This window comes from Eumetopias jubatus, unplaced genomic scaffold, assembly GCF_037043125.1.
Source record: "Eumetopias jubatus isolate StellerSeaLion01/CBP00866 unplaced genomic scaffold, mEumJub1_p1.0 scaffold_14, whole genome shotgun sequence".
In the NCBI taxonomy this organism is placed as follows: domain Eukaryota; kingdom Metazoa; phylum Chordata; class Mammalia; order Carnivora; family Otariidae; genus Eumetopias; species Eumetopias jubatus.
The window spans coordinates 43,213,532-43,240,776 of record NW_028274820.1 but is presented as its reverse complement, the minus strand read 5'-3'; the positions used below and the strand labels follow the sequence as shown (position 1 = coordinate 43,240,776).

The following is a 27,245-nucleotide window of genomic DNA, read 5'->3' as shown; positions in this document are numbered from 1 at the left end:
AAGGCCAACCACAGGATCAAGTCTTAATCACTGAGAACCCACCTTTCTCCCCTTCCTGGGACCCAGAACAGATTAAGAGGCACCATACCCCACAGCTGCACCCCCCACCACTGCCAACTCTACAGTTAACACATGATCCTTTGTATTTCTTGCCTTCTATTTCCCTTGGGTGGATGGTTGGTTGGGTGGGGTTTCCTGGTTTGGGGTTTCTCGTGCTAATCTTCTCTGTATTGTTTCAATTTTAGTATATATGCTGCCAAAGTGAGCACATTTATAAAATATTTCAAATCTGTAAAGAGGCAGACAGATGCAGTCTCCTCACCACCAAGCTTAACAAAGAGAACATTATGAGTACAGCTGAAGCTCCTGTGTACCCCTCTTGAATAATATCCCCCAACCCCCTTCTGCAGTAGTAACTGCTGTCTGGAATTTAGTGTTTATCATTCCTAGGCAATTTTTATGCCTTTACTATATGATGTGTGTATATTTCAGCAATATATAGCATTGTTTTACGTTTTGTGGTCTCATATTTTATGTAGTCTTCTGCAACCTGCTTTTCTCAATCTGCCTGTTTGCTTCTTACACTTCATTTAGAATATTTCTTCCAGTGTTAAATTATTCTCAACACCAGTGTACAGTGTCACTGTGTAATAGTGTTTGGCCCCTAAAATACAATTAGAAATGGCTCAGATTGAAAAATTTTATATGTGTCAAATTAACATATAATATAGTGTGTTAACTGTTAAAACATATTTGTTTTATTTCAGGTTATAATATAACTTATCCTCTCATGCTTTTTCCCTGCCCCTTCTCCCCAAATCATCAACAGTAGAAAAAGAAGAAGAAGAAAACATGTCAAGACACAAATGGTAAGTAATGTGTTGTCTTTTCTAAAGTGGGAGATAGGCTAATGAAAGAGGAAAGTACATAGTATATGCTCAATAAATGTCTGTTGAACAGAAAAATCAAGAGTCGCATTAGCAGCAAATGATCTGTTAGCCCTTATCCAATATGGGGTATAGTTAAGTTCAACATCCCTTCTGAGTGAAATATGGAAACCAAATAATCAAACATATTATAAGTCTTTATGTAATATATATCCTCTGAGAAACTAATTTATATACAGCTTTTCTCCTGAAAATCTAATGGCTTTTCTTACCACCAGTTTTTCAAATCTAATAAGCCTATATATATATATATATATATATATATATATATATATATATATATATATATATATTAGCGCTATTTTATTTACAACTTATTAGTGTTATCAGGGAACTTGCTGTACAGCAGCTATAAAATAATGAATGCAAACTCAGACTCATTAATTTATAGCTGTGACTTTAACCTTCATGAACACTCAGGAGGCAATCATGGTCGGAAGATGCTGCTGCTGAATAAGTTGTGGTAATCATGGTAATGTTCAGCACTGTCATTTACATGCCTGTAGCACATCTCAGCAGCATGTTAAAATTCTTATAAATTCCAGGTCTGCCTCACACAGTGTTTCTGAATGCTTTTGAACCCATGACCCACCAGGCAAGCAGATCTTTGTCATGTTTTATCTCTTAATTCGTAGCATGAAAAAATGGTGATGTGTATTTTCATGTTTCAAGTGTACAATTAATTATAATAAGGAATATACTTGCTAATCCCTCCTCTCTCAGTAAAGAAGTAATCAGACCCAAGACCTCTGTAATATCAAATGTGAACCTTTAAGAGAATTTTTGCATGTCTTAAAATGTAATGAATTTTAAAAGGTAATTAATAAATGGCTGAGGGATTTAGTTTCCCTGAGTATCCCCATTTGACAGCTGTCTAAGAGTTGTCAGACTCTTTTCATAATTATTCCATCTTGCCTCATTAAGACAAAGGGGTGGCTCCATCCTGTGACCCTCATAATGGCTATCACACCCTGGCAGCAGGCCACGGAAGTATGTACTCACCCATCTAAGAGAGCCAGGAGAGCCCTGAGAAGTGGGCCCTTCCCCAAAGTCTGTCTCTCACTCTGCCACTTCATTGCTTGCTGCTGAAATGCAGGGGCTGTAGAGAACATGGAAATGAGCACTGGACTGGGATTAAGTGGCCTGGATTTTAATTCTGTGTGACTTTGGGCAGAATTCTTAAGCTTTTGAAACCTAAGATACCTCATTTGTTAAATGACAAAGCTGAGGGGTATTCACCACATCTCTGGTCCCTTTGTTTTTTTTCCAAAATGGAATTTTTTTTCTGTTCATCCATGACCTTTCACCAAAAATAAGTAAATGAAAATACAATACAAAGAAGTCCACCCTATTCCCCACTTCTAAAAATTCTATTTCCTTGAAATAACCAGTTTTGGAGGGTATATCCTTCCAGTCTTTTTATACACATATTATGTAGAGAGACTCTATCTTTTACATAAAAGTTGTATGTTTTTTCCGCTTATTTTCCCTCAGTGAGCTCATAGTAAAACTTTTTTTTTTTTAAAGATTTTATTTATTTATTTGACAGAAACACAGCGAGAAAGGGAACACAAGCAGGGGGAGTGGGAGAGGGAGAAGCAGGCCTCCCGCGGAGCAGGGATCCTGATGCGGCGCTCAATCCCAGGACCCTGGGATCACGACCTGAGCCAAAGGCAGACGCCTAACGACTGAGCCACCCAGGCACCCCTAAAACTTTTTTTTTTAATTAAAGTATAGCGGACACACAATGTTATGTTAGTTTCAGGTGTACAGCATAGTGATTTGACAAGTCTATACACACACACAAAAAAAACCCTTTTATTTATTTATTTTAGATTTTATTTATTTGAGAGAGAGAATGAGGTAGAGAGAACATGAGAGGGGGGAGGGTCAGAGGGAGAAGCAGACTCCCTGCTGAGCAGGGAGCCCGATGCGGGACTCGATCCTGGGACTCCAGGATCATGACCTGAGCCGAAGGCAGTTGCCCAACCAACTGAGGCACCCAGGTGCCCCCCAAAAAAACCTTTTAAATAATGCAGAAACTATGAAAGTCCCCCAAATCCTACTTCTCTAATGATAGCTTTTGTAAAGAAGTTATTTGAAACCCCTTCTGACTTTTTAAGAATAAATGTCTGAATTGAAAATTGTAAATGTTATGTGGAAGGAGAGTATAAATCACCAAGTTTCAAGGAACAGGTATTTTTAAATAGTGGTGTAAAGCAACTTGTGTTTTAGGACTCAGGTCTGGCATGTTTTGAGTGGTGATAGCATGGAGTGGAAGAAAGAAGGCACATGTCTGCAGAGAGGAGAAACCAGGGGTCCTGTGTGGACATATGAAACAGGAGCTCTAAGGGTGCCTGGGTGGCTCAGTGGGTTAAGTGTCTGCCTTCGGCTCAGGGTCCGGGGATCAAGTCCCACATTGGGCTCCCTGCTCAGCGGGGAGTCTGCTTCTCCCTCTCCCTCTGTTCCTCCCTCCCTCCCGCTTTTGTGCTCTCTCTCTCTCAAATAAAACCTTAAAAAAAAAAAGAAAGAAACAGGGACTGTAGACCAGAGGAAGGCATAGACAACATGGGGAGGGGTGGAGCACTAATGGCAACATTTCTGTCAATATCTGAGGTGTTGTGGTCTTTTACAGAATTCTATTTCATTCTCAATTTTTTTTCTAATTTCTTCCTTACATACTTTTTTTTAAAAAAAGAATTTATTTATTTATTTGAGAGAAAGCATGCACAGGGGCAGAGGCAGAGGGAGAGAGAGAGGGAGAAGCAGACTCCCCGATGAGCAGGGAGCCTGATGCAGGGCTCGATCCCAGGATCCTGGGATCATGACCTGAGCTGAAGGCAGACGTTTAATGACTGAGCCACCCAGGCGCCCCAAGAATTTAAGGTTTTAATATCAGAAATCATTAACAGATTTTTCAAAAAAACATTTTGTTAAATTTCATTTGACTGTAGTTAAGACTATCTAACATGAGATTTGCATTTTAACAAATTTTTAAGTGTATACTACGGTATTATTAACTATAGGTGCAGTGTCGTACAGCCCATCTCTAGAATTTACTCATTGTGTATCATTGAGACCTTACACCCCTTCATTAAGAGTTTCCCATTTCCCTCTCACCCCATCCAGCCTCTGGTAACCACTATTCTACTCTCTGATTCTGAGTTTGACTATTTTAGGTACCTCTAGGACAGATTTTAAATGTGCTATTTTTCACCCCCTTATCTCTACTTTTCTGCTATCACTTCAGTGTTGGCCATAACACTGGAGTGGAGACAACATAGGTGTCCAGCTTTATCGCTGACTCACTGGGCTGCTTGAGCCAGACACCCTGCCTGGTTAGGCCTCACTTTCTCTACTTGGAAAAGGAGTATGTCCAACATGCTGAGAGCTAAACTCTTCAAGGTTTAGTTTCTTGATTTCCTGCAAAAGCTTCTTGATTTCCTCACTAACTTTTAAGGTTTCAGAGTATATTAGAGTTGGTTAATTTTTTTGGTGTAATAATCACACAAGAAAGTATGTTTATGGCGGCGCCTAGGTGACTCAGTCGGTTACGTGTCTGCCTTCAGCTCAGATCATGATCCTAGAGTCCTGGCATCGAGCCCCACATCAGGCTCCCTGCTCGTGGGGGAATCTGTTTCTCCCTCTGTGGCTTGCCCCTGCTCATACCCTCTCTCTCTTTCAGTCAAATGAATAAATACATCTTAAAAAAAAAAGTATGTTTATGAATGTTGTGTAATATAATGTTTAGATAAATTTGTTAACACTAAAATAGCTTCATTTTTATGAAAGTCAGGAATAAAATACCTCTTTAAATGTATTTTTTAGCAGTTATCCCTGGGACTTACAGGATCGATATACTCAAGATAAGTCAGTAGTAAATAAGATGCAGCAGAAGTATTGGGAAACGAAGCAGGCCTTTATTAAAGCCACAGGGAAGAAGGAAGATGAGCATGTCGTTGCCTCTGATGCAGACCTGGATGCCAAGCTGGAGGTGAGCTGTTCTTCTTCTCAGTCCCAGCACAGCCCCCTCACTAGGGTCACAGTCCTAGAGTGTACAGACTTGGACAAGCTTAGGTGTGCTTTATATTTGAAAACATACTGCAAACAGCTAGTTCATGAGGAAAAAATCTAAGATGAGGTAAATTCAATCTGAGCATGTTTTCTAAAAACCTACAAATTCTCGTGTAACTACCAGCATGCCTCAGTTAATTTGTTTTTCAAGCACTTTAATGCACTGCATGTGGTAAACTCAATAAATGTTTGTTGTTTGTTGAAAATATTAATGCAACCAAAGAGCCACTGCACATGATATCAACACTAGGGTCAAGCTAATGCTTACATTTTTTAAAAAAAGAGGAAAGGACGACAACACAAGATCCTGGAAATTAGAGTCTCATAAACTTGGCATTGAACCCTGAAAAATTCTAGAATGAATTAACTGAGCAGATATTTAGTTAGACTAGTTAATAATACAGTAAGCTGAACTCCTATCTGGTTGATTCCCAAATACTAACATAACTGGTAGAAGGTCCACTAATCCCCTGTCTTGCAGGACATTCTGCCGATATTTAGAGTAAAATTTAAAAAGCATACTCATCACTTCCATGAGAAATACTATGTTACATAACCTGATAAGAATTCAAAATGATCTCTAAATTCAACATATCAGATAAAGTTAATGAGCTTGAACATTTTACATGATTACAGTAAAAAGCTCAGGGTTTCAAAAAAACTTTCTGAGAAGGGTGCCCAGGATGGTAGAAACCATGGTTATACTGGAACAGAGAGGTTTAAGGGAGCTATATTAGCTGTTGATTGCATAGAAAGGCCTGTCATTTGGATGAAGGATAATTCATCCTATGCATCTGGAGGGAGAACCAGACCCAGGGCCCCTATTCATAGTATGTACATCTCATGTGTTTATGTGTTTGTCTGCCCTCCCTCCACTAAGAGATCCATATCAGCCTTATTCACCATAATACCATCAGCAGACACACAGTACTCATTCAGTAAATAGTAACTGAATCAGTGTACATGTTAATGCAATTAATGTTCATTCCCAACCCTTTCCCCTGCCAATGGAATTGTTCAAATTGAAGCTGGGTTTCATAGAGATGTTCTAATGGAGATGGCTACAGGGAGAAACGTGGCACCAGGAGGCATCGGTTCTGATTTTAGTGTTCTTCATACAATTGAAATGATTATATGTCACATATGCTTTTCATGTCTCCTACCTTTATTTTTTTTTCTTTTTAACAATGTAGCAAATACAGGCATTATTCAGAAAGGAATTTAACACGTAATTATTACTTCATTACACATAATACAGTAATTTTATATTTATGCTTAGGCTCTTGCAGCATTTTTACTGAGCCAACTGTACTTTAATCAAAATAGCCACTGTCCTAGGCACATAACATCTAAAGTAATTAGCTGTGACTGGTAATGTTACATGGATGAGGTTTCTGTTGCAGAAATGTTTAAACTCGTGTTGATGCTTATGGAGAGCATCCATAAAACATATGTAAATGACGTGCACAGCATTTTGATGTGTTCTTACCCTAAGTTATCCACAAAAGGCTAGCTTACGAAACAAGAGCCTTTGTTTTGCTAGCACAGAGCAAGTTTCTGTGCCAAGTTATAATGATGGTCAGATTCTACTATAATCTGTTGGGAAGTTAATATAGAAATGTTGCACTAAGTTTAACTATGTGTCAAAATTGGTTTTTAATAAAATCATTTTCTCAAAAACAGCTCTTAAGTACAAGAACAGACAAAGCTAACCTGTGTTGACAGGCAGGTCTCTTAGGAGGGGCCGTAGCAGAGCCGCCGGTCAGTGGTTTCTTAGTTTGGGTGCGGTTGCAAGAATGTATGCAGTTACAGACCTGCAGAACAGAACATTCCAGAGGTGTGCTTTTTATTGCCTTTCATTTACACCTCAGGTTTTTAAAAATGAACAGTGACAACAGAACAGCTCCTGAACATATTTTATGAACTCCCTTGATCCTATATTCAGGAATTGCTATCTGTTGGTGGTTTGTGACCCATAATCCTGATGTCAAACGTTAGTCAGGGAAGAAATTCAGACTGCTGATTTTCTGTTTCTGTTGTTTTTTTTTTTTCTTTCTCTTTTCTAAACAGGTAGAAAATACAGAGTAATGAAATGAGATTTAGCAAAATTTATATTCTTCGTGACCAAATTTTATTGTACTAAGCGTTTCTGGGAATGGTTTTTAATATTTCAAGTATATATGCATGCATCTATTTTTATTAGATCATTGGTTGTATTTATTATGAAACAGATCATCTGTTTTAACTCAATAGTGAAGTGCTTCATAATACCAAGACACAGCTATTACACCACCGTGGCCAATAAGCTAAAAGAGAGAGAGAGGGAAAGCCTTACTCTGCCTCATTAGGTGGCTCTTCAGAGGCAGAATGTTTGCCAGGTTTTCTGATACCAGCTGTGGTCTCTGGGCTGGTGGACAGAAGGTGGAGAAAGTGTGAAGTGTCTGATCTTCTCTTGAGCTCGTCTGGGTTTTTGAAGAAAGTTAAAATCTAGTTTGATTCTTCTCAGTATAGCCCACCTTCTTTTCCCGTACTTTCTTCTCTTACGGCCTTGGCATTACATTAGGTTTCTTCTCTGTATATCTTATGAAATCAATGGGAAAATAAGGAGTGATAAGGGCTGCTAGCTAAACTCCATTTTACCAGATGTCTTCTAAATGGAACATTCAACTGATTGATTTTTGTTTGCTCTTTATAGAATTGTTTAAGCATGCCATAAAATGGATTACGATCACAAAATAAGCGAATGCCATGTTTTAAATATGATTCTTAATTGAGGGATCCTACATTTAAAAAAAAGACAGCAAATGGTAAAAGAAATAAATTATGAATGAATATTGGGTCTCTGGTTTACCAAACCTAATTGGGCCCTTCATTTAGGATTTCTGTTTTTCAGTTCTTATTTCAATAATCTGGAGGAAATCACTGTTCTGTGGATCTTAATTTAGATCACAGAAATGATGAATTCTAATAAATATAGATAAATAGGAGCATACTTAAAGACTTTGGTCACAGTTGCTGCACCGAACGCCACATAACAACAAGCATACTTAGGTTTGTGATCTTGTTGTTAGTGGGCAAATCAAACACTGTGATTATGTTCTGATAATAATTTTTTATTTCACTATTTGTTATAATTTAGCATTTTGTTTGTATTTTTATTATAGCTGTTTCATTCAATTCAGAGAACCTGTTTGGACTTGTCTAAAGCAATCGTACTCTATCAAAAGAGAATATGTTGTAAGTATGCCCTAAGTATGAATATTGATCAGATAAACAGTAAGAAATAGGATATTTTGCTTTAATATATCATTTCATATGTTTAGAAAGTAAGACAAGGAAATTACTATTTAGGAGTGTCTGTCATTGCTCTCTCTTTTTTTAAAGATTTTATTTATTTATTTGACAGAGAGAGGGAACACAAGTAGGGGAAGTGGGAAAGGGAGAAGCAGACCTCCCACTGAGCAGGGAGTCCGATGGGGGGCTCAATCCCAGGACCCCAGGATCATGACCTGAACCGAAGGCAGACGCTTAATGACTGAGCCACCCAGGCGCCCCTGTCTCTGCTCCTTAATTGGTGGGGAGGAGGGTCTCTAATAATTTTATCAGAAATCCTTTACATAGGTTGTTTATCACTCAATGCAAGTAACTGTAACAAGAACTTTATATTGGGCCTCCTGTGGGTAAGTACATGCCATTTATTTTCCTAATTATAAAAAAGTTTTCTCAGTTTTATGTGTGGGTTTTCTAAAATTCTGGGTTGTTTTTATTTGATTGCCCTGGCTCTCATATCCAGTTTTGTTCCTCTTAAAATGGAGAGAGAAGGCACAAACAGGTAATTTATTAACTGTATTTTGTTGACAGCACTTCTTCATGAGCATTTTTTAAGTTGGATATTGGGTTATTGGGGAACAAGATTCTGCGTAAAGTTATTACCAACAGTTGTCTCTAAATGCTAAATATCAAGTTGTGTGTTAGTATGTTTTAAAATCTCCTTTTGTAGGTGATTTAATAGTATAATTTCTGTATTTCTGAGCAGGAACATAGGAAATTTTTTTGTTTCTGACTGCTGATACACCTCTTTCCAATAATCACAATTAACAGTTGGTAATTTTCCTTCATTAGTCTTTGTTAAGACTATTGTGGGGAAGTACAAAGTCCTAGGACTTAGAGGCAGAATTTTATAAATTTTCTGTGTTCCTGTTTACTAAGTGTTTGAGCTAAGCCTTCTCCAGGGCTGTAACTCCATAGTCTTGAGTTCTGGGGAAGTCAAGACACATGACACATACCCCCCCACCATTTCTCTGTCCCACATCTAGTCAGTCTTAAATGGTAGTCCATTTTGTCTCCTGAATAGCTTTCAGAGTCTTCCTCTCTACATCTCTACTGTCACTACCTTAGTTCATGCCACTACTATCACTCTCTTACTTGATTTGCTATATCAACTTCCTAAATGATCTCCCTGCACTCTGCCCCCCCCCCCACAGCCCACTGTCTACACCACAAAGAGCTCCCAGTAATCTAAGATAGGACAGTTTGAGCAACAAAATAAATAACAGTAGTTCAGATTATAACCCATGAAGTAAAGTAAATATCCATTAAGTCAGCATGGAAATAGACAAACAGGGGAGAAGAAACTCTTTCTTATAAAATAACTCTGGTTAATAAATATAGAAAGAATGAGGGAACCATAAGATCTCCATTAGGCAAATACCACAGTAAGAATTGTAGCAGGCAAGGTTCACTGGAAGATGGCACAATCAGTGAACGAAAGTTTGAGGAGAAAGTGGGTATTTGCATAGCATCATGTATTTCCCTCCAAGATTTTAAATAATTATGAAAGGAGGAAATCATAATTTTACCATGGAGTAACTCAGTAGACACCACCTGAATTAAGTGGTCGAGATTGACATCACTAGTGATAATGTGTGTTGGTATCATGTAGTCCTGATATCATCATTTAAGAAGGCCACTTCACCTCTGTGGTTTCCCTCCCCAAAATCTGTCACCCCAGTCTAATTGTGAGAAATAAGACAAACCCGATTGAGGGACATTCTGTACAATACCTAACCAGTAATCTTAAAGGGCACAAAGCTCATGAAAGATAGGACAGGCTTAGAAACTGTCACAGATCGAAGGAGACTAAGGGATCCTGACAACTTAACGTCAGATCCTGGATTCGATCTTAGAAGAAGAAAAGGGACATTAATGAGAAAACTGATAAAATTCAAATAAGGTTATGGTTAAGTGTACTATACCAATGTTAATTTCCCAGTTTTGATAACTGTACCATGGTTATGTAAGATGCTAATGTTAGGGGAAGCTGAAGAAGGGTATACAGGAACTCTGTATTCTATTTACAGTTTTTCTATAAGCTTAAAATTTTGTAAAATAAAGTTTAAAAAAGTACATTGGATCATGTTGCTTCTCTGCTTTAAAGTTTCCAATAGAACGTAAGGTGAGGTCCAGGCTGCCATACCATAGTCTATAAATTCCTACATGATCTGGCCCAGCTTGCATCTCCAGCCACTTTTGCCCTTACCCACCATGTCACCTGAGGCCTTTTACACTCACTGTTTCCTCTGTCTGGAATGTCACTGGCCTAATCATCTCAAGAGTGGCCCCTTCTTGACATCTAGAGCCCAGCTTAATGGTTACCTGCTCAGAGAGGCTTTTCCTGACCACCCAGCCCAACGTATCTTCTCTCCCCTTCTTTTATTGCTCTATCTGGTATTTTTCTTTTTGTGTTTTGTATTTGTGATTACAGATTTTTTATTTTCTGTCTTCTGTTACACAAACAAAAGCTCCATAAAAACAGGGACCTTGTGTGTCTTGTCCATCTCTATATTTCCAGTGGTAAGAACAGTGCCTAGTACATATTAGATCATCCATAAATCTGTGCTGAGTGAATTAATGCTGCCAAGCTAACTGGTTTTATAGTTCTTTAGTTCCCTTTTTAGGATACATCTGAAAATCTAATCAGCAATTAAAAAATGAATAGGGGTTTTTTGGTGTGTCTGAATTCTTAAGTCCCAGTTAAGTTAGACCTTTTAGGTGGAAACTGGCAAGTCATCTGATACCTGTGTTGCATCTGAATTTTAAACTTCTATAAATTAATTTCTGTATTTGAATTTTAAAGTTAAAATTAAGGAATGAACATCCCTTCTCGGAAAATGACAGTCATCACTAGTAACCCAAGCTGGAGTCTGATGAGGCTGAGATGTTTTCCACCTCTCTCTGAGTAACATTGCCAATTAATTAGAGTCCAGCTCTTAAAAGGAAACCTGTTGGGCACCTGGGTGGCTCAGTTGGTTAAGTGACTGCCTTCAGCTCAGGTCATGATCCCAGAGTCCTGGGATCGAGTCCCACGTCAGGCTCCCAGCTCAGCGGGGAGCCTGCTTCTCCCTCTGAGCCTCTCCCCTCTTGTGCTGTTTCTCTCTCTCTCTCCCTCCCTCAAATAAATAAATAAATTCTTAAAAAAAAAAAAAAAAAGGAAACCTGTTTCCCACCCCAAGCTTAATCCTCAAGTGCATAAAATAATAAAAATAATTTTTCAAATGCTTCAACTTCCTTAGGCTTATTTAGGAAAGTACATTTCATCAACTATATAATCATTTAGGTACAGTGAATTGGTATCTTCCTAGCCTTAAGGTAAATATGTTCATTCGTATGTGACTTGAGACTTCAAGGTAAAAAAGGTGACTGTAGTCTCATGCTATTATGAACAAAAATGTGAAATTGCTCTCCATAGGGACATATTCATTGTGGAATTGAGTGAGTCCTATATTAGTAAGTAGAAAGAAGTTACAGAAGGTATTAAAAAACAACAAAACTTCTTATAATTATAGTTTTTTTAAATCTTCATAGAATCATGGCATAAATATCAAATAAGCATTTAAAATGAAATAAAGTGGGATAGGAGGTGGTGGGGAAAAATAATGTATGAGGATAATAAGGCAAAAATTGTAGTTAATTTAATTTTATAAGCACTTAACAGTGCCCTGAATGCTCAGCTTGGGGAATCCATAGTTGGATGAGGTCCCTGTCCTGAGAAAGTTAGAGTCTCATGGGATAGACAGACACATCCCCAACCATGAACACCCTAATGCCGAGAGGGCGCTGCTATCCCAGAGAAATGGGGATCAACTTCTTCACAGCCTTTGAGCTTTGAGTAGTGAACTTGATTCTTGAAGGACAGAGAGAAAGGAGAGTAGTCATTTATTTCTCAGGGAGAGTGGATTCCAAAAGGCTCATCCTCTGGAATGTTTAGTGTGAACTATAGTGACAAATTAACAAAGAAGCAGTAGCAAGTATAACCTTCACCTTTGGATTTGTGGTTCCTGGCTTATGCTCTCATTGGAGAGGTTATGTCAGGAATGGGATGCATTCTGAAGGAATTGTGGATTGTTTATGAAAAGGGACAAGAATCCTAGTAGCATTTAAAAAGCATTTTTAGAGGCACGTGATGTGTAAATGCATAAATACAGAAGTGTGAAATAAGAATAGTGTTCAGAGTAAGTCCATAGAAATGCTGTATTTAGAAAAGAAAACATTTAGGAAACTCAGTGTCACTCTTTGTTCAGCTGTTGGTAAATGTGGATTGGGGGCCAGTGGCTGTGTAAGAGCCCACTGTTTCATTGTTTGAAGACACACAGTTTTATAAATCAGCCCCAAGTGTAAAGAAAGAGAGTGTTTTGCTATTATAAATATTGATGCTATGATTATCTTTCCATATGAAGCTTTGTGCCCATTTCACTAATTCCTTGGAATGTACTACTAACAGTAGAAGTGCACTGTCAAAAGATACATAGAATTCTGTAACATTGTATGTTTACTGCCAAATGAATCTGCAGAAAGCATGTACCAGTCACTAGCTCACCAACAGTGCCATCTCAGGTTGTCTTTAGAAATAAGGCCAAGTTTAGGCATGACCAATTCACGGTTCCAGCTCTGCATTTATTTTTAAAAATTTTTTTTGAAGATTTTATTTATTTATTTGACAGAGACAGTGAGAGAGAGAACACAAGCAGGGGGAGTGGGAGTGGGAGAAGGAGAAGCAGGCTTCCCGCTGAGTAGGGAGCCCAACATGGGGCTTGATCCCAGGACTTGGGATCATGACCTGAGCTGAAGGCAGACACTTAACGGGCTGAGCCACCCAGGTGCCCCCAGCTCTGCATTTAAAAAACCCATGAAGACATGGGGTACCTGGGAGGCTCAGTCACTTACGTGTCCAACTCTTGATCTCAGCTCAGGTCTTGATCTCAGGGTCATGAGTTCAAGCCCCATATTGGGCTCCATGCTAGATGTGATGCCTACCTAAAAAATAAACCCACAAAGGCATTAAGCTGATTACCCCCCACCCTCAATCCCCACTCCCACTTCCAACCAAAGACCCACATCATGAATAAGGTATTGGAATTGCTTTATTATCAAGTAGAATGTAACTCAGAAAGCAGAGATCAAAAAGTCAGTGAGAGAGAATAAGCAGAGGAAACTGGCTCTATATTATAGGCAGCCACAAAAGATTCCCTCAGTCATAATAGACAAACCCAACTTTTTTATTTCAGCTTGAAACAGCACATTATCGGCTCGCTTTTCAGTGCAGAGGTCATTTTCTGGTTCTGATTACAGGGCACCAAACACACTGACAGATGTACTCAAGTGAATTTGATCTCTCCTTTTGTAAATGGAGGGACAGCATGAAAGTTAAATGGTGGGAGGCGGGGAGCTTATCTTGTAGCTTGCCACGTGGATTTAATTTCACCCCGTCTTTGCCTCTAAAAGAGCGAGGACCTTGTGTCTCTCTCCGCTCTGTAATAAAAATGCTTATTGTTCATAGCTCCTTTTGGTCTTTTCTTCATCAGTCTTGTCTCAAGAAGAAAACGAACTGGGAAAATTTCTCCGATCCCAAGGCTTCCAAGATAAAACCAGAGCAGGAAAGATGATGCAAGCAACAGGAAAGGCTCTCTGCTTTTCTTCCCAGCAAAGGTGTGTGGCCTTCACTGGGGCTCCATTTGGGGGGTCGGCAAAGAATCCAGGATCCATCCAGCCATGGAGGGGACTCCTCTGTTGTTGTCTAGAAGGCTCTTGCCTGAGACTGAGGAGCTACTCTGTTCTTAGTTATTAGTCTGTTCTTAACTCTCTGATTAAGATAACATGTATGATTTATTTTCCTCCTAGTAATTTTTAAGTTTTTTTTTTTTTCATATTTCTCCTGGTCTATAGGGAGCATGTTATGTACCAATCACTGTGAGTGCTGCCTAGGCTCATGTTTGACCTTTAGCGTTGCTCATAGCATTCAGTCCCGTCCCCTAACAGCAGCTGATTAAAGCAGTAGCCTAATGAGACCAGGTGGAAGGGTTCCTTCTCTGCTCTCTATGGGCCAATTAACTTTGGAGAGGTGGTGTTCACGATGCCCTGAACTATTCTGCTCAGACCCTGGACCAGCAACATCAGCAGCATCCCCTAGAAGCCTGTTAGAAATGCAGAATCTAGGCCCCATCCCACAACTGCTGAATCCAAATCTGCATCTTAATGAGATCCCTGGTTGATTTTGATGAACATTTAAAAGTTTGAGAAGCTCTGGTAGAGAGGAAATTGTGGCAGATGAGTGACATTTTTTTTTTAACACTCTCATGACTCATTTTTATGGTTGGTGTAGAATAAGCCAGAGCCCCTGCATATAGTTGCATTTTGTGCCTGAGAAAAGTAACACTCCTTCTCTATCCCTCTTCCCCCAATAATGAACTAGCCCAAAAATGTCACTCACTAATATTAGGCAAGATTATACCTAAATAAGGCGTTGTAGGTAGTTTCCAAAAATGTTCAGCCTACAAAAATTTCACTTAAATTGTTCATTTTCTTCTCCTAATTTCTCCTTCTTTCCTTCCTTCCCTGTGGGCCAAGAGCAGGCCGTCAGCCTGTTACACAGGTATTCCTATGAAATCCTGAGAAAGCTGGAGTAGCAGAAAGAGACCAACTGTGTCAGTTTCCCAGGGTCCCACTCCTGGGTGTGTTGGTTCTGTCTAATAACATTTGGACCCCAACTTTGTGGGCAATGCCAACTTTCACAGTTGAACAATACCATTTCCAATAGTTCTGTATCCATTTCCCAAGAAAAGTGTTGCTTATGATTTTTAATTGTACCTTTTAGGGGTGCTTGGGCGGAAGTCATTAGGAATCTGCCTTCAACTCAGGTCATGATCCCAGGGTCCTAGGATCCAGCCCTGCACTGGGCTCCCTGCTCCATGGGAAGCCTGCTTCTCCCTCTCCCACTCCCCCTGCTTGTGTTCCCTCTCTCGCTGTGTCTCAGTCAAATAGGGAAATACAATCTTAAAAAAAAAAAAAATTGTACCTTTTAATCTTATTTGTAATCGTTTTTCTTTGTAAAAATAATACACATGTTTCAGAGAAAATTAAAACGCAGACAAATCAAAAGAAAATTAAAAAGCAATTAAAATTTTACTAATAGAGATGACCCACTTTTAACCCCTTGATGGATATTTTCTATGCATATGTACTTACCCCCCCCTTACCAAGATAATTGGTTCTCAGTCTTTCAAAGAGTAAATTCTCATATGTTAAACATATAATTATCACTAATTTCAGTGGGAAAAATTCTTATACATACCAGTATGCCAAAACTTACATCCATTTATGGGAAACAAAGCCAAATCCCTGAAAACAATCACTATAAGAGTTACCATTACTGATCTCATAATTATTTTATAATATGGCTCTCTAGGTACACCCTTTCAGAGTTGGGTACCAAATTATCTCCCAGAGCACACATAGGGTACCTTGAGTTTATATAATCTAACCTTTGGTTACAAGCAAAAACAGAAATCGACAAAAACAATGCAAATGATACCTCAAAGCATCACCATATAAACTAGCAAAGTGCACTATATCCATAATTTAATGCATCTTGGACAACTTTAAAATTTGGAAGGTGACCTGCTGCAAGATGGCTCTGGTTTCATAGCACTCAGCTGCTGACCAAGCACATGACATCCCAACCAGTCCTCCTAAACATAAAGACGGTACAGGATGACCTAAAACTCTCACGAAGTTAAATTTTCAGATCTTGAATGGATGTAATTTGAGATATGCCAGAATATGTTTTTAATATAAACAGCATCATGCCGTACAGTTTTTGTATAGTAGTGCTTACTGATCATTTAGCAAATTGATTTTTTGATCAAATAACCATAACACATTTTGCTGTCTATGTATACATTTTTAAAAACATTTATACCATAGTATTCCAGGGCATGCCATGATGCATTTAACCTGAGCCCTTCTGTCTATTACTTAGGTCACTTCCACATTTTCCTACTAAAGGATAAATGTCTTTGTGGAGTAGACCTGTAGATACTTTATTAATCTTTCCCTTTGGGTAGATCTTCATCCATGAAAATGTGCAGCAGTCTTTCACTGAAGCTTGATATTTCTGGTTATTGCGTTTTTCCTTGGTCTACACGCAGTCCCTGGTAGCACCAGGAAATAGGTTTTCACCTTTCTAATCTTATGTGAAGCAAGTTACAGAAAAAAAATGAGGTGATTTTATATGCTTTTTTGTTTTCTTCAAGATCTTAACATCTGTCATCATGTCATTACCTCTTCAGAGGTTTCTGTCTAACAGTCAAAGAAATCGAGAATATTTTATTCACAAGATGCTTTTTCAGCCTGTTTAGGGAAATTGGTAAGATCCAAGGGAAGAGAAAGAGGAGTCCAGAAATGAACAGGATCCTTAGGGGGACAGCTGAGGGCTCTTTCTCTCTTTAAATAGAAGTCCCCAGTTTTATAAACCTTCACACCAGCATTTGTTTTACTGACTTATTTGATAGTCATTGCTACAACTGTGCATTCAATTTGATGAAAGTTGAGTATTAAATTTAATCCAATGGCAATAAAGCACAAGCTTACTTTATGGCACCATAATATGTCCAAAAACCACCTGCAACACTTACGTAGGATGATGTGAGCAAACTTTTTAGAGAAATGCTATTTAAAAGCAGTGTTTTACAGAAAAGAGGAAAAGAGAAAATAGTAAAAGGGTTTTCTTTTTTTCTTAAACAGTTTATTGCCCCCATCTATAATCTGACAGTACTGTTGGAACTGCCAAGCACTGACTTCAGCTCACTAACATTACTGTTCTCTTCAGCTTCATAAGTTTGCCTTTAAATTGAAATGTAATTACTCATTTTCATGTTTTGAACCTATGCCCTGCCACCTCATGGAGACAACTGTATTTTAAGAGTGTAAGTCATGTGACATTATTCATTTTGGGTAGGAAAGAAGCAATATTTCCCTTCCCTGCAAAATAAATATTTCATTGAAAGTTTGATATGCCTCAAACATTTTTTTCTTGCTAAATAAAGGTATGTTAAAGCTAACATTATAATTATTTTATATCCACCTTGTATAATATACATTTATTTATGGCATAGGATCCTCAAGTTTTGTTTCTCTATAAGGATCAATCATATAACCTGTCTGTGCCTAGCACGTAGATCCACAGTGCTTCTCTCCCTTCCTAGACCATTTAAAAATGCTTCTGTTTGGGCCACCGGTGGCTCAGTCCGTTAAGGGTCCGACTCTTGATTTTGGTTCAGGTCATGGTCTCATGGTCATGAAATTGAGCCCCATGTCAGGCTCTGCACTCAGCACAGAGTCTGCTTGGGATTCTTGTTCTCCCTCTCTCCCTCTACACCGCTCATGTACTCTCTCTCCCCCGTCTCTAAGATAGATAGATGATAGATAGATAGATAGATAGATAGATAGATAGATAGATAGATAGATAGATAGATAGATGATAGATAGGTAAAATCTTATTTAAAAAATGCTTCTGTTCATGCTCCATTCTCTGTGACTGTTGGAGCAAGCAGGAGATTGCCCTGGCATTTGGAGAGTAATCCAAAATGACCTAGCAGGGGAGACCCTAATCATGAACAAGTCCATCCCTCCTCAAAGGGCCAGGCTTCAGAGGAGCAGAGACAGGGATGCCAAGAATAGAAATGGGAAATGGTTATGCCTTGGCCTTTCTCCATTAACACAGGATTGGTTCCAGCTCCAGATAAATACTCTTTGCTCAGGCATGAGACTATCCCCAACAGTACTGTTGGAAATACTTCCCAGTGGTCCAGTTAAATAACAGTAATCTAAGGGATCAGTACATGGGTAATCTGGTTGACTCATCAGTTCATCCATTTCAATCAAATATTTCTGCAGCATTGTCTATATTCCAGGCACTCTTCTAGGCTCAGGAATTTAAGATTGGTAAACTGTCAAGGATGCAAATTGCTGGCCTGCTTGGTTTCAAGATTATGGCTTTATCCTCTTGTCTAGGTTGGCCTTGAGAAATCCTTTGTGTCGATTTCACCAAGAAGTGGAGACTTTTCGGCACCGGGCCATCTCAGACACTTGGCTGACGGTGAATCGCATGGAGCAGTGCCGGACTGAATACAGAGGGGCATTATTATGGATGAAGGATGTGTCACAGGAGCTTGATCCAGACCTCTACAAGCAAATGGAGAAGTTCAGGAAGGTAGGAGATTTTATGAAGGTTACCAAGAGGGGTACCTGCTGGAAGGTAATGAGGTGTGATTTGAATCACTCTGGTGAAGAAGACATAACTCAAAAGCACCAAGGATGCAATTAATCATTGCCAGTGTCTTTTTATGTGACAGAATACCAATTAATGTGATATATAATTCTCTAAGGATAAGATAGAAGAGACAGCTGGAAATTGCTGGGATTTAGTAACTGGTTCTAATTGAAGTCGGATTTTCATATAATGTACACTTTTTGTAAGGTTGTCACTTTAAAATGCTTTCATGCGTAACTAAAAATCAAGATTAGATCAAATGAAACTGGAAAGTGAGGACAGGCTATTGGAGAACCTTTTTTAATTGCTAATGAATTTTAAAATTAATAGAATAATACTCCTCTGTTTTGTGAAGTGGTTGAGAAGTGGTGGGGTTTGGTTGTGGGATTAACTAATGTTCCATCTGCAGTAGGCCTCTTCAGAAATTTGTCTGAAGAAAATAGTTAGCTGAGAAGGTGGGTATGCTCTTAAATTTCCCTGAAATAACTGGTGAGCAGCAGAGGAACAATGTTCCCTTGGCTTTTTAATTATCTTATGTCAATTTAGCTGTTTGGATATTTGGCCATACAAGGATATATCCCACCACTAGGTGGCAGTCATACACTGAGTATTTATGAAAACGCAGCGACTGTTGTGTACAATCTTGGTAGTTCTTTGTTTGGTTGATTTGGCTGTATTTCAGGGTGTGAAAGAAAAAAAAAATCAAGCAAATGTCAGGTTTGACATAATATTGTGTCAATTATCTTACTCATTTCAAATGATCCGTTTGTAATTAGTGATGTTGCTTAAAATCCCTGGATTTCTTTTTAGGTACACCACATGGAGTTGTGAATGGGAAACCCTGCTAGTGCATAGGAGGTGAAGAGTGTGGGATGGGGGAAAGGAGGGACCTTCTGTTGCTTAAGAATAGGGTCACCAATTCTTGACCTACTATTAGATTGATGCAAATTCTTTTAAAAGCCAAATCTTATTTTCATTTGTAGTTTGGAGTCCCTCTCTATGAAGGAAATCAGAATTTATTTTATTTCTGATTATAGATAACCTTAATGTGGTAGCAATATCTAACTTAGCAAGGCAGATTTCTGAATTCATGGAAAATCTGAACTGAAAAGTAAAGCTCACTCATTTTATGAAAGTGAAAATCAAGGCACAGGCCACATTAGAAATTTCCTGACTTTCTAATCACACCAGTAATTTGGTTTGTCTTTGACACTTTTTTTGTGGGTTAGAGGAGGATGGAGTAGAGAAGTTAAAACAAAACAAAACAAAAAAACCTTATCTGCAGAGAATAGTGCTAATCATTTTATATCTACTACCTCCTTTAAGCCTCACAATAATCAAGGCATAGATTTAATTTTATAGATGAAGAAAGTGATACCTATGTTAAGTAACTAGCCCAAGGTCAGACAAGGGAATGAAAGAATCCCAGAAAATATGCATGATTTTTTTCCTTAAGAGAAAAAAAAAGGAAATTGACCTAAAATTGACATTTTCCTAGTAATACCTGTCCTGTGATTTATTCATTCAACAAATATTTATTGAGCACCTTTTATGTACCATGTAATAAAAATTAAAATATGGGGCACCTGGGTGGCACAGTCAGTTAAGTGTCCAGCTCTTGGTTTCAGCTCAGGTCATGATATCATGGGTCATGAGATGGTGCCCCAAATTGTCCTTGGGCTCTACACTCAGCGGCGAGTCTGCTTGAAGATTCTTTCCCTCTGCCCCTTCCCCCAACTTATGCTTGCACTCTCTCTCTCAAGTAAATAAATCTTTTTATTTTTATTTTTTTATTTTACTTTATTTTTTTAAAGATTTTATTTATTTATTTAAGAGAGAGAATGAGAGAGAGAGAGAGCGCACATGAGAGGGGGGAGGGGCAGAGGGAGAAGCAGACTCCCTGCTGAGCAGGGAGCCCAATGCGTGACTTGATCCCGGGACTCCAGGATCATGACCTGAGCCGAAGGCAGTCACTTAACCAACTGAGCCACCCAGGCGCCCCTAAATAAATCTTTTTAAAAAATTTAAAAATACAATTATTCTGGAAGGCAGGAGAATTTCACGTGGACTTGTGTTTATTTGGTTTTATTTTGGAGGGTGGTTACTAGCTGTGTAACAATGAAATAAAAACCAAGCCCTTCATCATTTGGTTTGAATGTTGAAACATTACCCACTCTTTAGTGTCATCAATCTGTTGATTTTGGAAAATATGGTTTAAAAGAATCCTTTTCCATGCAGAAGTAGCTGAAGAGATGCCTTATTCTACAATCCCATGTGTGCTGAATTTAATTTAATAGCTGAACATGGTGTACTTTGAATTTAGGGAAAGACTTTTTTTTTTTAAGAAGTCAGTGTTCAGGACTCCATCCTCCTCTATATTAGGCAGGACTGTCCATGAGGACAGGGACTATATTCGTCTCTTCACTGTCACACCCCAGGGCCAGAGTAGCATTCATAGAGCATGGTCAGATTCCAACCATTGAGTTTCAAGTTCCAGACCCATTGTTTCTCAAATCAATAGGCATTCTGACCCCACGCAACTCACCTTGTGATGTGTTGGAATTGACATAGGGTTTTGCAATTAAGAAGTAGCATTATTAATTTGTGGCTTGCTGCTTTCTTTGGAATGAATTTAAATTGTGGAGTTTGCTGTTTACTTGGAGTTGATAACATGAAGCTTAACTGTGAGCAAGCTTTAGCGTTTTGTCCCAGCAGGATTCCATTTTAAACAGAGTCTCCATTTATCTCTCAGAAACATGTTACCAAAACGCATTTCTGTGACCTCTGGGAGAGGGGTCTGACTGTGGGTGGCTTCTTAGGAGTCACTGTGGGAGGGAGAGTCTCAGCCTCTGCAGAGCCAGCTGCCACCTTCACGTTTCAACTGGTGAATCCAGAACTAAAGTAGCATTTTGCTATAAATTCAGTTCTTTGGAGTTTACACTTTCCGAGGAGACAGAATTCTAATTCGTCCTCATAGATGTGATCCCCCTGGTTGCAGTCTTAAGTATGCATTCATTCATTTATTCATCCTCCCAACAAATAATATGGAAGCCCCACTGTGTGCTGGGCCACACGCACAAGGATATAGTTAGTAGTAGATAAGCAGACAGGATCCCTCCCTCCTGTCACATGTAGTCACGTGGGGATGGAGCAAGTAAACGTGATGCAATAGGTTGAGGTGTTGTTGTCTGAGGTGACCCATGGTGTTGCAGGGTCGCTAGGAGGGGCTTCCACAGGAAGTCACATCTGAACAAGACAGGAAAGGATGAGTGGGAAGGAGCTGGGGGGAGGGAGTAGGGACAGCTGAGCAGAGTTCCAGGCTGAGGGAGAAACTTAGACAGTGGCCTTTAGATGAAAGCAAACAGGGCACCTGGAAGTACCTGGAAGGTTTTTACAACCAGAGCACAGAGGCAGAGCAGGTGTGGGAATGGGGGTGCCCGTACTACGGCAGCTGGAAAGGTAAGCAGGGCCAGGCTAGAAGGGACATCTCCGGAAGGCCAGGGGAATGGGAGGGTCGTCTTTGTGTGCTCACCAGCTCACCCAGAACGTAAGGTGGAGAAAGGATTGGGAGGACTCAAGCTGCTGGGAGGACGTGGGGGAGACCTGGGTGCCCGAGAATGATGATGCACACGGACCCAGGGAAGTGTACGTTCTGCCCTCTCCCACACTCTGTAATTGTACCACTTTAATTACAGAGCTCTTCACTTTTCTTAGAAATGAGCAGAATAAGTATAAATAAATAGCAAGACCAAGTGTACTTTCTCTTCCAACCATTGCTTTTCTCATCATGTTTTCAAGGTGCTAAAAACTTTTTAAATAACACACAGTGAGCATGACCAAAATGATGAATGAAAAACTTAAACAAAGCAAATAATCTGTTTTCATTCTGGCACCGTTTGAAGCACATGGGCCTGATGACAGATCTCTCAGCAGCAACACTAATAAGCATTTATTAAGTGCCTATATTTGGGGATGGAAATACAAAGAGGTGGAAAAGTTTGATCCCAACCCTCAAGAAGGACCCTGCTAGTCATCTGTTCCTTGTCAAAATTACCATGATAAACAAGACACCTGGAGAGTGTGGCCATATGTAGCTCTTCTCCTAAAGACCAAATAATAGGAAATGGTGGATGAATTTCAGTGCTCAGAACTGGATGACGTAGGAGCAGTTGGAAGCCCCCTCCTGACAGTGTGATTCACCCCAGGAGGGAAATGGACGGGAGACTACGCCACAAAGTATTTTATGAGCAGTTACAATGTGTGATATATGTGCCCTTTGAAGGCAGAGTAAAAGGGTATGATTTAAAAATAGAGGTCAGCTTCTTGTAGCAGATTACATCAGCTTAAGTTGTGAGCTCACAGAAGAGCTTTTGCAGCCTGATGCCCTTGAGAGAGTCCTCCTGTGGTCAATTAACTGTCTTGTTTTTCTGGAAAGTCAGAAATGGGATGGAGGGTAATTATTCTAAATGGAATAAAAGCTGCGTTAGGTGTAAGAAAATAGTTCTGAATCCTCTAAAGAGATAATATGGAAATGTATATGTGGGCATTTGTTATGAGTCGGAGTCCTTATAGACGAGGACAAGGGAACCAGCATTTTAATGAGGGCCATTTATTAAATGGCTTAATCAAATCCTACAGCATTTGTCTAGGGTTTCATCACCATAATTCAAAAGGGTATCTAAAAGGGTATTGTAGGAAATGTGAATGATACACACTGGTATTCTTGGGCTTGTGTCTATTTAAAATAGTGTTAGATTTTGGAGAGCTGTCAACTCACTAAAAGTCCTGTTATCAAAGGATATGTTACTGTGAGATGGTTTGTTAATAAATAACAGTGGCTTAATATGTGGGGCCTTATTGGGGTCATCAGCCAGTGGTGTTCCTGTGTCCAACTGAAGGTTTGGGTCCATAGAGCTTGGTCAAGGACTAGTAAACAGCAATATTGACGTTAGAGGCTCTTTTTTTTTCCTGTGGACAAAGACTTGGGTTAATTAATTTGACAGTATCATTAATTACTGCTGAAATCATTGGTCTTTGTCAGAGGTCAGGCTCTTTTAGCAATTGAGGGCAGGTCCCACGGGAGCTGGAGACGCCAAGTAATGCAGGAATATCACTGCTCAGCCATCTCCTCATTCTGTGTTAAAAGCCTTTCCTATTTGCCCAGGCCATCCAGCTCTCTGGCTTGCACTGGTGTTCTGCTTCAGTTCAGTGCCAAGGGCAGGGCTGAGACCCCCCAGTGAGTCGTGTTGAGTGAGCATGGAGAATTTCAGGTTTGGGTCCACACAATAGACCAACCCTATGAGCCTGCTTAAGCAGTGCCTTGACTCCAGGGCTTTGCTTTAATTCATACATAAAAGGGGAGGATGTTTGACCCATTATCTTTTCTGTCTCTTCTAGGGCTAAAACCCTATGCACTGGCTTGAGTTCTTTGATGAGGTGAAAGTTCCTTTTGTAAAGCTAACACACTTTTGAACCTATCTGTTTCATAGGTTCATTTGCTGGTTTTTGGTGTGTGCTTATTGTTTGTTTTGGTTGTGTAACTAGGGAGCCTATTTTTTTGTGGTCTCCAAAAAGATCAAATCAAGCTGCTAAACCCTACCCCCGGGGGGTTGTTTCTTTATCCTACTTAAATGCCATAGGAAAAACATGCCATTTTCATACGGCACAAGTGGGAAAGGGAACACATAATTATACCCTTGCTTTCATTTTTGAATTTCATGAGATGAGGCCTTTGGGGGGGTCTATGTGTCTTTATTGATTTCCCCCTTGATCTCAGCGAATGGCAAAAATTAGTTTCAGGGTTAAGTCAAGACCATTTGGAATCGCAGGCATGAAACAGGTAACTTGCAGACTTGGGGGCCGGCTGGCTCTAATGCTTCTGATTGGAAATAGAGAGGAAGGAGCATGGCCTCAGAGTTGGGACGGCCCTACCCTCTGTCCCCAGCCCTGCCTATACCAGCTGTTACAGCTTGGAGAGGTCTAGTGAGCCTATTGCAATTTTCTCTTTCACTAAAGGAGAAAGAGGTACTAGATGATCACCAAGCTTTCTTCCAGTTGTAACGTCTTTAATATTCTTTAAATTGTTAAGCTCTGGAATCATTAAGCTCATCTGTAGAGAAGTGTGGACCCTGGTGCAGAGCGACCCTGTCCTTTGTCAGTGTAGTGTTTTCCTCCTCCTACAGGGTAAGTGCTGGTCTCATTGAGTCAGCTTGATCCTGTTGCTCTAATCTCAGACTCTGGAAAAGAAGAATATTTCACTCGTAATTCTTGGGTAGAGGAGACTGAAATTTGTACAAAATGACTCTAATTATCTTTTATTTAGATAATACTTGTGCAAGGGTCAGAAACCTCTGGCCCACGGGCCAGCCACCTGTTTTAGTAAGTGAAGTTTTTATTGTAACATGACCACGCGCATTCACTTATGTATTATCTCTGGCTGCTTCCATGAGACCGTGGAGAGTTGTGTAGTTACAACAGAGACAGTGGTCTGCAAAGCCAAAATATTTACTTTCTGCCCCTTTACAGAAAAGAGTTTGCTGGCCTCTGATTTATAGGTACCTCTAGTGCATGCTGAAGTTAAGAAATTTTAAGAATTTAAAAATGTTTAATTATGATAAAACATATAACATAAAATTTGCCATCTTAGCCATTTTTAAGTGTCCAGTTCAGTAGTGTTAAATATATTCACATTGTTGTACAACAGATCTCCAGAACTTTTTCATTTTGCAAAACTGAAACTCTATACCCATTAAACATCCACTCCCCATTTCCCTCTCCCCCAGCCTCTGGTAACTATCATTCTGCTCTCTGTTTTTATGAATTTGACTACCTTAGATACCTCATATATGTGGAGTCATGCAGTATGTGTCTTTTTGTGACTATCTTGTTTCACTTAGCATAATGTCAAGGTTCATCCATGTTGTATCATGTGGCAGGATGTCCTTCCTTTTCAAGGAATAATAATAATTTTAAGGAATAATATTTCATTCTGTGCTTATACCACTGCATTTTATTTATCTATTCATCCACCAACAGACACATTTAGGTTACTTCCATCACTTGGCTAGTGTGAATAGTGTGCTACTTTATGAACATGGGTGTGGAAATAACTCTTTAAGACCCTCCTTTGAACCCCAAATACATAATAAACAAACATAATATGCATCTTATAAATGTTTCTATTACTGAATGAAATTTAATCCCGTCATTGAATAAAACTGAGACTTGGGCTCTGCAAGCAAGGAGTCATTTGATTTTATCATCCTAGAAGATATTGTATACACATACTAATTCATAATTTATATTATCTAATTTCTGTAAGAATAGTAAATATTGCTATGTTTTTTAAAAATAAACCTATATAATACTATAAAAGCAAATGTTTTGGTTTAAAATAGATTTTTCTTCATGAGGGAGTGAAGAGAAGTACTTCTCTCTTGAGAGAGGTATCACATCTTTGCATATGGCATTTCTCCAGTTGTTTGAGGGAAAAGCTTACTTAACTCTCAAGTTTCAGAGTAGACTCTGGACAAAAGTGTGTTATCTGAGTGTGAACTGATCCCAGCCAAGAAAGTTTTCCTTTTGCCAAATTGTCTGGCTTTTCTTCCTAAGACTTATATGTATTGGATGGCATATGCAAACCTGGTTTCTGGAATTTTGTGGATGATAATATACAAAACATAAGATTTTCCCGAGTAGAACCGTCAGGTTCCAGATCAAAATGCTGCCATATTTATAGCCCATTTTATAACAAGGGCTTCTCAGTGCGTTAGCAGCTAGAATGTCTTAGATGGATTCCTTATTTCCATGTTTCATCATGTTGTGCTTTTGGCTGCAGGGTCAGAGGAGTGGTTGGTGCCCATGACACCCTCCCTCCCTCCCTCCCCGCCCAGCCCAACCGCAGACTGTTCCATCTGCTTCTGTCTCCATTGGTAGCTCCTAAAGAAGGTGTCATTTTAGATTATGCTTAAATGGAAAATCACTGTATTCAAGTAGTATGATCTACTAGTTACTGTCTCTCCAATTTCCATCTCCAAGTCTGCCCTATCTGTCTACCCCTCCAGATTACCCTCTTCCTTTTGGTTAACAGCTCAAATATCATCTTTCCCAGCTAGTCCTCTTATTCTCTCTTGGCAAACTGGTTGCAATTCTTACCATCTTCAAGAATTTAGTATAAAAGAAGACAGTTGTGCCCTCGTGGGTTAGCTAAGCACTCTGGTTTTGAATGTTTATGCTTTAGGGATCCATCCCACTGTGCTATTATTCTTATTTTACAAAATGGTGCTTAGGTACACAAAATAGTGTGATTTTGTTTAATTTCAAACTAATTTCAAACTATATCTACTATTTCCTGAATGCCAATAACGTTACAGTACTGTAAGTTACTTTTATTAGAGTTAAAAATAATTTTCTTCAGATACATTCTTCTTTACAACCAGACTTTTCAGTGACAGGAAAGAAAAAATAATGATCTGATGGTTGTCTGAATTGTCACTTTTACATCAGACTGGATTTTTTAATTGGCTATGGAGAATTAGTATTTCAGAAAGAAAACTCTAAATCACAATTGCTTTTGGGAAAAACCTGTATTCTGTATTAGTTTGTCATCATGGGATATT

The 27,245-nt window shown here is 39.2% G+C and overlaps 1 protein-coding gene and 1 pseudogene across 1 annotated transcript in view; one reads left to right on the top strand and one right to left on the bottom strand.

Annotated features, from left to right (window-relative positions):
* Window positions 1–211: 211 nt before the first annotated feature.
* LOC148162509 (U6 spliceosomal RNA) lies at window positions 212–269 on the bottom strand (annotated as a pseudogene).
* Window positions 270–834: 565 nt separating this feature from the next.
* Window positions 835–27,245, top strand: part of ICA1 (islet cell autoantigen 1) — a 123,168-nt gene continuing 96,757 nt past the window's right edge. Inside the window, exons 1-5 of the mRNA XM_028118734.2 lie at window positions 835–869; window positions 4,776–4,941; window positions 8,186–8,258; window positions 13,883–14,006; window positions 18,369–18,567. Coding sequence (XP_027974535.1) covers window positions 853–869; window positions 4,776–4,941; window positions 8,186–8,258; window positions 13,883–14,006; window positions 18,369–18,567 — 579 coding nt within the window. The 5' untranslated portion in view covers window positions 835–852. The remainder of the gene's footprint in view (window positions 870–4,775; window positions 4,942–8,185; window positions 8,259–13,882; window positions 14,007–18,368; window positions 18,568–27,245) is intronic.